Below are 13,219 nucleotides of genomic sequence, written 5' to 3'. Positions count from 1 at the left end.
ACGGTCGCAAGCGTTTTACAACCTTTTCAAAAAAAGAAAATTGAGAGTACCAAATTCATTTTTTCCAATTTATTAGGGGCAATTTAGCCTGGCCAATCTACCTACCCTGCAGATCTTTGGGTTGTGGGGGCGAAACCCACGCAAACACAGGGAGAATGTGCAAACTCCACACGGACAGTGACCCAGAGCCGGGATCGAACCTGGGACCTCGGCGCCATGAGGCAACAGTGCTAACCACTGCACCACCATGCTGCCCTTGCATTTTACAACCTTGACTGTTTTGCCAAATTGAGGATAGATTGACAGCTTCAGGGCTCCATCTCATCTATCAGGCTGCAATTGGGTTGACAAGTGCATGTTTACAAAGACATTCTTTTAGTGAGGCGATGCCGTTGCAGGTTAGCAAAGCTCCGTGTAATCGCAGGAAGTTAAAAGGCTGAATTTAGGCTGTCTGCTTACGCATTCATGTGCCTCGAGGAGGGATTGTTTTTTTCCCCACTTCATGATGCTATTTCCCTTTGCTTTTTGCCCTGTAGACATGCCCTGCAGCTGAATGTGGTGGCCACGCAGCAGCTCCTAACGCTGGCCAGACAAATGCAGAAACTTGAAGCCTTCATCCACATCTCTACTGCTTATGCAAACTGCAACCGGAACCACGTAGAAGAGGTCATCTACCCTCCACCTGTAGAGCCAAAGAAACTCATTGACTCTTTAGAGTAAGCCTACATAATAATTATAATTGTTTTTATTATATTTAACTTCTCCACACTCCCCTCCCCCTTTATCGGGGGCGATTCTCCAATATTGGGCCCAAGTGTTCGCGCCGTCGTGAACGCCGTCGCGTTTCAGGACAGCGCGAACCGGGCCCGGGTACCACAGATTCTGGCCCCCACAGCGCCGGCCCCGACCAACATGGGGGCGGTGTTCAGGGGCCGGCTGTGCCGGGGACCCCATCGGAGGCTCCCCCGGTGAGGGAGCGCCCCCCCCCCCCCCGCCCCCCGGCCGCCCCCCGACTGTTCTCGCAGAGTTCCCACCGGAAGTGACCAGGGGTGAATGGCGCCAGCGGGACTCTGGCGTATTGGCGCGGCCGCTCGGCACATCCGGGCTGGAGAATCAGCGGCCCCGCCGATTAAAGCGCCCCGCGGTTGGCACAGCGCCAATCGTGGCGGGTCAAATGGCGGCGATTCTCCGCACCTCGGAGAATCGCGCGCTGGCGTCGGGGCGCGGTTACGTCAATTCTCCGGCCCGGCGCGGGGCTCGAATCATCATATGCCCCCATCATATCCCAGGAATTTAAATATGAACCAAAATTGAAAGATGAACAATGGATTGCAGCAATGAAAATTTGGTCTATTAAATGCTAATCTTTTGTTATTGATCTGTTTTTTAAACTGTATTTTCATTCAACAAATTTTCAACCATTTTACAATACAAAACAACCCCACAAATACCCCCAACACACCCAAACCACCCCCCCCCCCCCAACCCCCTCATCTGTAATGCAAAGTAATAAACAAGCTTTTTTCATATTATTTTAGTAATAATTATAGGTCTTGTGACGTGGAGGTAACATCCCTCCCTCTGGGCTAGAAACTCCACGTTGAAGTCCCACTTCAGGACTTGAGTTGAAACATTCTGGGAGAGTTTTCTTGAATCTCTGTCGGGTGGAATAAGGCAGAAGCTGAATTAATCAAATGTAAATGTACAGTACAAAGAGGGTAAACGCACAGACTGCTGTGTGTTGAAGGACATTTTGATGGGGTCATCAGTCTTGTCTCCTCTTAAACTTTGTTTATATTTGATGACATTTGCAATTGTCAGAGTTGAGGGATGGTAGACCCATGAGTAAGAATCTTTAATTTGGCGCAGGGTTCAGTGTTAGATACTCACAGATACAGACTCCACACAGCATTCTCTCCATCAATGTCCTCGCAGCTCCCCGTCTGTCCACTCGACCAGACGGCTGCTGCCCATGCCAAGACGGTGAAGTCCCAAACTGAGGCTGCTGGGAGGGTTAGGGTTAGGGTTAGACCACCTTAATGTCAGTCTTCTGCCAGCCAAGCTGCCAGCCAACGATACCGACAGGACGGGCACTGACGGAATGCACAGTTGGGCATTTATACCCCCAATGCCCAAGCCAACAACTTAGCCAGAATGATATCTGGCTCCTGGAGCGCACATTCCAGAATAGAGGTTGTTTTGGACGTCAAAAATGATACGAACCATTCCACCGTATTTTATGGCCACTGTGTTTGAAAAGTGTCAGTGCTAACTCCTGTCCCAGTCATCGATTCTCATCTATCATTGTGATGTGAAGGCCAGTTTATTGGGGAGTACGGACAGTGGTGGTCTCTGTGCTTCTATGCTCAAGCCAGTTTGGATCAAATTAAATGATCTGAGCTGGTGTGCCTGTGGTTTTCATTTCACTGAAAGTTAAAAGGGACACTCTGTCCAAAGTGTAATATCCCAGAATGGAGAAGTTCATTCAGAGTTCAATGGAGATTTATCGTTTTGGACGGTACATAGGAAGGACTGTTCCTGCAAAGCAGACTGGCAGGCAGTGCTCCCTCTACAACTCTTAAAGTCCTTTCCACGCACAGAATATCACAACAGGATTAAGAAGGCCCAGCGGCCCAGCGGTACCACGCAGACAAGGGGTGGAATCATATCAGATGCCCAGAGGCAGCTGTGGAGGTGGGAGGGAGGGAGTTTCTAAAGGTTACGGGTTGAGTCATTTACCCCGCATGTTCCTGCATCTGAGAAATCTTGCCCAGCAGTGCCGATTAGGATCAATTAAGTGCCAGCTGAGGACAAATTGGTGATGCTTTTGGGATCTTTCTACAATGGCAAGGCCCTCCATTAGGGGCAAAACCTGACAAGTTGCCTGGAGAAGACTTCTCGGCGACAGGCCAGGAACCATCAATACCTTCTTTAAATCCCCCCCCCCCCCCATCTTGTGGTCCCAGAGATCAGAGGGTCACAGCTGTGGCCTTCCTGCCCGTGCAGCCCTTCCGCTATCCCTAATTGGACAGTGAATGTGGAACCGGTCTGTAAATTGGTTCTCGGACACCATTGGGGTCGGGACCTGGAAATGGGCCTGGTCTGCCTTTGACAATACTGTTGGTAAGATTGCTCCTACTGTTCCAGTTTGTTCTGAGTTCTAAAAGAAACCTCATGGACAGTCGTTAATGGAGGAGACAGGGGCCTTGCCTTCCCGCTGTCGAGCTGGCGAAAGCCCTGTGCTGCCTTTGTTAGCCTTTGTGTAGCTGAAGCACTTAACCGGACAGCAGGTGGCCTTCCATGGGGTTAAGGACCTTGGGGACTGAGCCAATCAGAGGCCAGCAGCTCTGGAGAAGGGACGGTTGTTGCAGGTAGACTAGGTGCTGACATCATCATTGGATCTCAGGCCACAGGTGAGTGATGGCAGCTGGGGGGGGTGCCTGCAGCAAGGCCGGGGAGACCTTCTCAATGGGCCCCACTTCTTCCCAATGCTAGGTCCCTCAATCAGGCACTGAGTGCCTTTCAATGAGGGACTTCCGGGAACCCGCAGAAAAGCCTGCACGGTGTTTGCTTGTCATGCGCCCTACATGGTGACGCCCCCCCCCCCCCCCCCCCCCCCCCCACCACCACCAGCGAGACAGTGGGATGAGGCCCAGAAGTGGCAGAAGGCCTTCCTGCCGAGAACTTAATTGGGAGAGAGGTGGGAAGATGACAGGGTCCCCACCTGCCCCCCTCTTCCATGATTATGACCCCCACCCCTGCCACCAAATTTGCCAAGGGGAAACGCCGTAAATTCCACTCAGAGGCCCAGACCTGCCTGTCTCTGGATCTTCAGAGACCAGGCTTACTCCCCGAAGACTCGCATCAAGACTCTGGGGAAGTCCCAAAGTAATGCCTCCTTGTGATTGTCTGTGAAGTTTGAACTTCCATTGGAAAATTCCTCTGCTCCCCTGGACCCATTGATAAGGACAGTTCTGACTTAGTAACCTGGATAGTTACCAAGAGAATATTAGACATAAAAACCGTACTCTAACTGCAGGGTAACTATACAACTGACCACCACTATCCCCCATCCCCAATCCACCCCACAATCCGAATGGGGGATATATTTAAATATGTACAGGCCATACCAGAATTTGAGGTAAAGGGTGTAGAGGCATTTGTTTTGGATTTTGAGAAAATAGCAGCTCATATTGCACGACCGAAGGAAAAGTAGGCATTACCCATGCAAAGTAAACTGACGGGGTAATGAAATGAAAATGAAATGAAATGAAATGAAATGAAACAGGCGCAGCAGATTTATGCTTCCCTTAGAGGGGGTGTCTAAGAATTATGATGTGATAAAATAAAACTAATCCGGATGCGTATGGGTTAGTTCCAGAGGCTGTGTTGCGACTCCGGGTCAAGTCCTACATGAATTGACTGCGCATTAGCCCAGGGTGCCAGGACACCTGGCATTTGCTTGGCACGAATGTTACTTGCCACTTAGCAGTCCAGACATGGGGGTTGTTGAAGTCTTGCTGCATGTGGGTGGAGACTGCTTTAGCATCTGTGGATTTACAAATAGAACTTTGCAATCATCAGCGAACATCCCTATTTCTGACCTGATGATGGAGGGGAGGTCATTGATGAAGCGGCTGAAGATAGTTAGGCCTAGGACGCTACCCTGAGGACCAAATGCAGTTCACGAACTTTAGGTGTCTTCAATCTATTCAAAATACTCCACAGCATAGTATTATCGTATCTGTGGCCAGCAGATGAGTCATGCCGAAACTATTTTTTTGACATGCTTCTTTGGATCAATTGCCACATAATGTGATTTGGCTTGAGGCCCAGGCTGAAGAAATGGGCTAGAATGCAGTTGTTTTCCTTTGGGATTCAGACTTGAATCCAGCCCAAGTTGATGTCATGAATATTTTATCTTTGTTATGGCCATTAAGATCCCAAGGAAAATTAATCTGGCCAGTTATCAGGCCATGTTTAACAACTGCAGCTCAACGCAAAACTGGACACGAACTACAGAAAGTGACATTAAATTGTTAGTCAGCCCACAAGAACAGCGAATTGGAAAGGTGGAAACACCCATGATGACCCATAACTGCTGACTACCCAGTGAGGACTGTCAAATAGTTTGTTGTCACTCATAGAAACATAGAAAATACGAGCAGGAGGAGGCCATTCGGCCCTTCGAGCCTGACCCCCCATTCATTATGATCATGGCTGATCATTCAGCTCAGTAACCTGTTCCTGCCTTCCCCCACATCTTTTGATCTCCTTCGCCCCAAGAGCTGTATCTAATTGCTTCGTGAAAACACAGCGTTTTGTCCTCAACTACTTCCTGTGGGAATGAATTCCACAGGCTGACCACTCTCTGGGCGAAGAAATGTCTCCTCACCTCAGTCCTAAATGATCTACCCCATATCCTCAGACTATGACCCCTGGTTCTGGACTCACCAACGGGAACACCCTTCCTGCATCTACCCTGTCCAGTCCTATTAGAATTTGAATCGTTCCTATGAGATCCCCCCTCATTCTTCTGAACTCCAGCGAATACAGTCCTGACCGACTCAAACTCTCCTCAAATGTCAGTCCCGCCATCCCAGGAATCAGTCTGGTAAACGTTCGCAGCACTCCCTCCAGAGCAAGAACATCCTTCCCAAGGAGACCAAAACTGCACACAATATTCCAGATCACCAAGCACCTGCACAACTGCAACAAGATATCCCTGCAGCTGTACTCATCGTCTAGTCTTGCACCTCAACAAGGCGATCGCGGCAGCCAGTGTCGATGGAACTTAGAAAAAGCCTCCCAGAGGGGAGGACTTCATCCTCCATTCTACTCAATTTCAAGAAGTGCAGTAGGCCACGATTCCTTTGCACAAACTATTCTCAATTTCCTGTAAACCAGCCATATTTATCAAAAGCTATTTGATTGCTCTGCGTGAACTGAGTTTAATTCAAGCATTGCGATGCCCGCAGCTCAACCGTGAAAGTTCGGTGAATGATGGCAACAACAGTAATCAACTCAGATACTGTTTACGGCATAAAGCACAAAGCGTTCTGGTGAAAAGGGATGAAGTGGAGGTGCTTTGCCTGACGCTGTTCAAGGAGTGGCTCTGGATGCAGTCTGAAAGTGGTTCAGGTCTTTCAGAATGAATTTGAGTGTTCTGTTGAAACCTACGGTTAGAACCCATCGCTATTCCAACAAACATCTTGACCAACCCAAAAGCGATGTAATAAAAATATATATTGAAATTTTCTTTCCGTGGTTTTTCACAATCTCCTTATCTTCTATGTTTAAATATATTACAGAGGCAGACAAATACAAAATTCAATGGGACTGTATTTACTAAGATGTTTTGTTAGCTTGATTATGGCAATACTGATCCTTCCTCTAAATCGGGCTGGGCAGTGCTTCACATTAAGTCACTTAATTGGCTATTGTACTTATATTTTAACATCGGTGTCAAACCGATCAGAAGCAAAAATGAGGTTAGTTTCATTGCTGAGTTAAGTTGTCAATATCTGGGATAAGAGGCGTCATTCTCCGACCCCCCCCGCCGGGTCGGAGAATCGCCGGGGGCTGGCGTGAATCCTGCCCCCGCCGGTTGCCGAAGTCTCCGGCACCGGATATTCGGCGGGGGGCGGGAATCGGGCCGCGCCGGTTGGCGGGCCCCCCCGCTCGATGGGCCGAAGTCCCGCCGATAAATTGCCTGTCCCGCCGGCGTGGATGAAACCACCTTTTGAATGGCGGGACAAGGCGGCGTGGGCGGGCTCCGGGGTCCTGGGGGGGGCGATCTGGCCCCGGGGGGTGTCCCCACGGTGGCCTGGCCCGCGATCGGGGCCCACCGATCCGCGGGCGGGCCTGTGCCGTGGGGGCACTCTTTCCCTTCCGCCTCCGCCATGGTCTCCACCATGGCGGAGGCGGAAGAGACTCCCTCCACTGCGCATGCGCGGGAAACTTTCAGCGGCCGCTGACGCTCCCGCGCATGCGCCGCCCCGAGATGTCATTTCCGCGCCAGCTGGCGGGGCAACAAAGGCCGTTTCCGCCAGCTGGCGGGGCGGAAATTCCTCCGGCGTCGGCCTAGCCCCTCAATGTTGGGGCTCGGCCCCCAAAGATGCGGAGCATTCCGCACCTTTGGGGCGGCGCGATGCCCGTCTGATTGGCGCTGTTTCGGGAGAATTTCGCCCAAGGTTCCCGGGCCATGGCCATTCTTTTTCATAATGAGGGTCAATTTGGCCTGCTGTATCGGGCCAAACCTGGGCGACAATTAAGAGGAAGGGTCATTATGTCACACCACCTGAAGAGGCACACAATTGCATTGAGGAGCATGGGTTGATTGGGGAACGTTGTTTGGGGATTTGGGGATCGTTTTGAAATGTTTGTATGAACCTAATTCTTGGTCCATTTCTACATGTTGACCACTTTTGAGGGTTCTGTTTTTTTTATTGAAATGTTTGCACTATGGTTACCATTGTTTTGTTATATTTGCCTTGTTGTTGATGGGTTAAAGTGGTTGCAGGGGGACGGGTCGGAGTCTTAGGTGTCTCTCTCCTGTGGGTTGGGAGAGGGGGAGGGGCTATTTGGGAGGGAGGTTCGTGGCCGTGACCCCTCCTGTAGGTTGGCGGGATGGGCAGTTTGGACGGTGTGGGCGGGGGGGGTCTTTGTTTCGATCTTTCTAATGGAGTTACCACGCTGGAATATGCTGGTGAACGGAAGCAATGTGGGGGCGGGGGTTGTGATGGGTAGCCAGATGGTAGGGGAGAGCGATGGGAGCGACCGGGGGTGGGGGAGGGGGCTGTGGGAAGGGGGGAACTGTTGGAGTGATGGGGGGAAGGGGAGGGGAGGAGAGGGTAGGAAGCTGGTGACGCAGGTAGGGGCGGATAGCCGATTGGGCAAGGATGAAGCAGGGTAGAACAGACAGCCAATTTGTGTGGGCTTGGACGGAAAAGGAAAATGGAGGTTCTAGAAAAAATTGGGGTGATGAACTTAAATAAGGGGGAGAGGGAATAGTGACCTAGAACGTACAGGATTTAAACGGACCAGGGCAGCAAGGTAGCATTGTGGATAGCACAATTGCTCACAGCTCCAGGGTCCCAGGTTCGATTCCTGGCTTGGGTCACTGTCTGTGCGGAGGCTGCACATTCTCCCCGTGTGTGCGTGGGTTTCCTCCGGGAGCTCCGGTTTCCTCCCACAGTCCAAAGATGTGCGGGTTAGGTGGATTGGCCATGATAAATTGCCCATAGTGTCCAAAATTGCCATTCGTGTTGGGTGGGGTTACTGGGTTATGGGGATAGGGTGAAGGGGTGGACCTTGGGTAGGATGCTCTTTCCAAGAGCCGGTGCAGACTCGATGGGCCGAATGGCCTCCTTCTGCACTGTAAATTCTATGATACTATGGAGCAGTGAAACGTTCCAGGGTATTCGGGCATTTGAATAGTTTGGGGGCGGAGGTGATATTCCTCCAGGAGGTGCAGTTGCTAATTAAACACCAGGTTAGGTTGTGAATGGGATGGGTGGGTTAGATATTCCATTCGAGATATGACTCCAAATCAAGGAGGGGGGGGTGCTATTTTATTTAGTAATAGGGTGTAATTTATGCTAGATGCAAGATTGGGGAGGGGGGGGTTTGGTTTGTGATTGTTAGCGGGATAAGCATTTATGTGCCAAATTGGGATGATGGGGAATTTGTTAAGCGGATGGTGGCTGGTATCCCAGACCTGGATCCGCACAAATTGGTCATGGGGGTGGCGACTTTAACTGTGCTATGGACCCTCGACCGGATCGGTCGTGCTCAAGGACATTAGTCAACTCGGGAATGGCAAAGGAGCTGGGGGTGTTTATGGACCGGAAAGGTGGAGTGGGGAGGGGGGGGGGGGGGGGGGGGGGGTTGCAGGGAAGTGGATCCTTGGAGGTTTCGGAATCTGGGAGGGAGGGACTTTCCGTGCTTCTCCCATGTACATCCGGTGTACTCCCACATAGATTTTTTATGGTGGATAATTTGATTCTCCCGGAGATGGTTGGGGTGGAATATGGGGCGATTGTGATTTCAGACCACGCGCCACATTTGATAGATGTTAGAGTTGAGAGTTGGTCACTCTCAGGGACCCTCGTGGAGGATCAACTCGGCGCTATTGGCGGATGGAAGATTTTGCGGGAAGATCACTTCGGTCATCAAGGAAGTGCACAGAGTTCAATCAGAATGGGGAGGTCTCGCCCTCCACGCTCTGGGAGGCGTTGAAGGCGGTGGTATGCGGGGAAGCGAGCGCATTTGGAGTGCATGGGGACAAGGTGGAGAGGTCAGAGAGACAGAGATTGATTGGTGCAATTCTAGAGGTCGAGGCCGAAGCGTATTAATAAAGTTTTTGAGTCATTCCAAAAGAGATTGAAGCTCGGTGGGAGGGGGAGGAAACAGGGCAGTTTTTTGAGGGATTGGTGTTCCCGGAGGCGGAGGGGGAGAAGGTGCTGGGACTGGAGGCTCCGCTGGGGTTACAGGAGGCGACAGAGACAATTGGCACAATGCAGTCAGGAAGGCTCTGGGCCCGGATGGTTTCCTGGTTGATTTTTACAAACGGTTTGCGGCGTAGTTAGCCCCACATCTCCTGGAGATGTTCTCTGACTCTTTGGCAGGATGGGGGGGGGGGGGGGGGGGGGGAATTTTGTTAATCCCAAGAAAGAAAAGGACCTGGTGGATTGTGGGACGTACAGTCGCATCTCCTTGTGAAATGCAGACGTGAAAGTTCTGGCTGTGATGGCTTGGGTGGTATGTTCCAGATGTGGTGTTGGAGGATCAGACAGGGTTCGTGAAGGGAAGGCAGCTGCCTAGTAATATCAGACGTCTAGTAAATGTCATTATGACGCTGTCTACGGGCAGGATGCTGGAGGTTGTGATGACTTTGGATGCAGAGAGGGCGTTCAATAGGGTGGACTGGCAGTATTTGCTGGAGGTATTCGGTTGGCGGCACGGTAGCACAGTGGTAGCTTCACAGCGCCAGGGTGCTCAGGTTCGATTCCCCACTTGGGTCACTGTCTGTGTGGATCTGCACGTTCTCCCTGTGTCTCCGTGCATTTCCTCCGGGTGCTCCGGTTTCCTCCCACAAGTCCCGAAAGACTTGCTTGTTAGGTGAATTGGACATTCTGAATTCTCCCTCTGTGTACCCAAACAGGCGCCGGAGTGTGGCGACTGGGGGATTTTCACAGTAACTTCATTGCAGTGTTAATGTAAGCTTACTTGTGACACTAATAAAGATTATTATTATCATTTGGGCCAACATTTATCTCAGCTGTGAGATTGTGTGTGGGTCTCCCACAGTTAGTGTTAGGATGAATTGTGTTAGCTTGGGGTATTTCCAGCTATATAGGGACACGAGGCAGAGCTGCCCGTTGTCCCCATTCTGTTCACATTAGTGACAGAGCCTCTGGCTATCGCACTCCGAGCTTCTCGGGAGTGGTCAGGTATTGTGAGAGGCGGGAGGGAACACAGAGCTTCGCTATTTGCTGATGACTTGTTAGTGTGTATATCTAATTCGCTGGGGTGTATGGATAGGATTGTGGGAGTATGAGAGAAATTTGACACCTTACTGGACTACAAATTGAATGCAACAGAAGATTATGGGCGGAATTCGCCGACCCCCCCCGCCGGGTCGGAGAATCCCCGGTGGGCGGCGTGAATCCCACCCCGATGGGCCGAGCGGCCGTCGTTTTCTGGCCAGTCCCGCCGGCATGGATTGGACATGGTCCTACACGGCGGGTTCTGGCTGGTAGGCCGGCTGGTGCGACCCTCAGGGGGCACGGGGGGATACGGTCCCAGGACCGTATCCCCCCCCGTGGTGGCCTGGCCCGCGATCGGAGCCCACCCGGTGGAATGACCTTCCACTTTCATTCGGTGGGTGGGTGAAGGTTCGGCAGTGGTGGGGAGGCAAAGAGGGGTGTGAGTGCAGGTGGAGGGGGTATCGTGTAAGCGGGCCGGCTCACAACTTATTTGATAGGCTGCCCTTGCCAGATGGACAGCTATGGGTGGCTGGTGGAAACAGGGAAAGCACCGATGGAGGAGATGAAGCAGAAGTGGAGGCGGAATTGGGACGGGGGAGGGGAGTGAAATTATGCACCAGGTCAGTGCTACATCCTCATGTGCTAGATGAGGTCGAAACAGGTCAAGGTAGCGCCTGGGGCCCATATGACACGGGCGCGAATGAGTGGGTTCTTTGCAGGGGTATAGGATGTGTTAGAGGGGGACCAGCTAACCATGTCCACGTGTTCTGGCCATGACCACAATCAGTGGAGTTCTGGGGCTCGGTATTTGAGACACCAGCAAAAACTGTGGGGGTGGAGATGTTAACGGGACCTCCTGAGGCGATCTTTGGGATGTCGGAAGTGCCGGGGCTGAGGGAGAGGAAGCAGTCCCGTGTGGTGGTCTTTGCCACGTTGATTGCCAGGAGTCGAATCTTATTGGAATGGAGGTCAAAGGAACCACTGAAGGTGTCTGCATGGTGGTGGTGGTGGTGGTGGGGGGGGGGATTGAGGAATTCCTTAAACCTGAGAAGATTAAGTTTGCCCCTCGGCGCTGGGCTGTGGTTTCTGGTTGAGATGGAAGCTGTTCTTGTCTCTGTTTATTGCCAGCGGGTAGGGGGAGAGAGGGTGGGGGGTAGGGGAGGAAGGAGGGGAGGGTGATGGGGGTGGGGTTTAGGGGAGAAAACGGGAAAAAGTGTCGAATTAGGGGGGGAATGTGTTTTGTTATTGGATGATTGTTTGTACGTTGTTACGTTGCCCTGATTTGAATAAAAATCTGTATTTTTTTTAAAAAGAGCCTTGGAGAAAGGCTGGAGGAGGAAAACAAATCTCAGGAATGTGCAGAAAGGGCAGAGGAGCAGAATAAATTGGACAGCTCTTTTCAAAGAGATGGCACAACACAACGACCTGAATGGCATCTTTTTTTTCGCTGTTCAATTCTACATCAAGGGTTTAATCCCGAATGATTGTTTTGGCTGGAGATAGAACCAATCGATCGCACAAATATCGGCACTGGAAGAAATAACAAAGGCCCCATCATCGCATTTATTGTTCCCCCTCAATGCAACCCTCACACAGGCTGCTAAATAAAAAATAAAAGCTTCAAAGTAAAAACTAATTATTCATGCAGCAGTGACCGGAACTCCACACCACTCACATTATTGCTCTAATGTCTTGAGTCTGGGAATAAAGTGACATTGTAAATGACCTACATCCGTACCAGCCTCCCCGAACAGGCGCTGGAATGTGGCGACTGGGGGCTTTTCACAGTAACTTCATTTGAAGCCTACTTGTGACAATAAGCAATTTTCATTTTTCATTTCATGCCCCTGCGAATCTGAATTAAAAATAATCAGGGGGGGGGGGTGGGGGGGCCGGCACGGTGGCGCAGTGGTTAGCACTGTTGCCTCACAGCGCCGGGGACCCGGGTTCGATCCCGGCCCCGGCTCACTGTCCGTGTGGAGTTTGCACATTCTCCCCGTGTCTGCGTGGGTCTCACCCCCACCACCCAAAGATGTGCAGGGTAGGTGGATTGGCCACGCCAAATTGCCCCTTAATAAATAAATAAATAATCATTGCTGGAAATATGAGGTCGGCACATTGGCCCCTGAAGAGGAGCAAATAGGTCAACTTTGAAAGGTTACGTTCAAAATATTCATGTGTTTTTCTCCTTGAAGCTGCTGGTCAAACTGTACTTGGGTTGTGTAGCCAGGAGTTGCATGAGATGCAGCCCATTTCTGTGCTGTCACTCGGTTTGATAAACAGCACAATTGTTTTGCCAGTTATTTTTGACGAAAGCTCCCATTTTGGGATACAGAAATCTGAAATACATATTTTTAAATAGTGGACAACAATCACTTCTCTGAAATTTGCCATCAGAACTGACAAGTCAGTTTGAAGAGAATGCGGAGGTACGTTTGCCTCTCAGGAATTTGGCGATGTGCTCAATGGGTCGAGCCAATTGGAAGCAATCCCATGATTAGATCTGTTGCCCACCTTCCTGATAGAATCCCTGCAGTGCAGAAGGAGGCCATTCGGCCCATCGAACCCACACTGACCCTCTGACAGAGCACCCAACCTAGGCGCTACCCCACAACCCCACCAAACCTTTGAACACGAGGGGCAATTTAGCATGGCCAATCCACCTCACCATTTATTTATTCGTTGACTGGGCCAGCAACACCCCTGAGGGGAGTTAAGAGTCGTCCACA

General features: G+C 51.1%; 1 protein-coding gene across 7 annotated transcripts in view; it reads left to right on the top strand.

Moving 5' to 3' along the window:
• LOC140396559 (fatty acyl-CoA reductase 1) overlaps window positions 1–13,219 on the top strand; it is a 328,616-nt gene that overhangs the window by 206,894 nt on the left and 108,503 nt on the right. For all 7 annotated transcript variants that reach the window (XM_072485319.1, XM_072485324.1, XM_072485320.1 and 4 more), the window contains one exon: window positions 537–716. In XM_072485319.1, the coding sequence (XP_072341420.1) occupies window positions 537–716 (180 nt within the window). The remainder of the gene's footprint in view (window positions 1–536; window positions 717–13,219) is intronic.

The sequence above is a fragment of the Scyliorhinus torazame genome, chromosome 19 (assembly GCF_047496885.1).
Source record: "Scyliorhinus torazame isolate Kashiwa2021f chromosome 19, sScyTor2.1, whole genome shotgun sequence".
Classification (NCBI taxonomy): domain Eukaryota; kingdom Metazoa; phylum Chordata; class Chondrichthyes; order Carcharhiniformes; family Scyliorhinidae; genus Scyliorhinus; species Scyliorhinus torazame.
The sequence above is the reverse complement of the archived record's forward strand: the minus strand, read 5'-3'. Positions and strand labels throughout refer to the sequence as shown.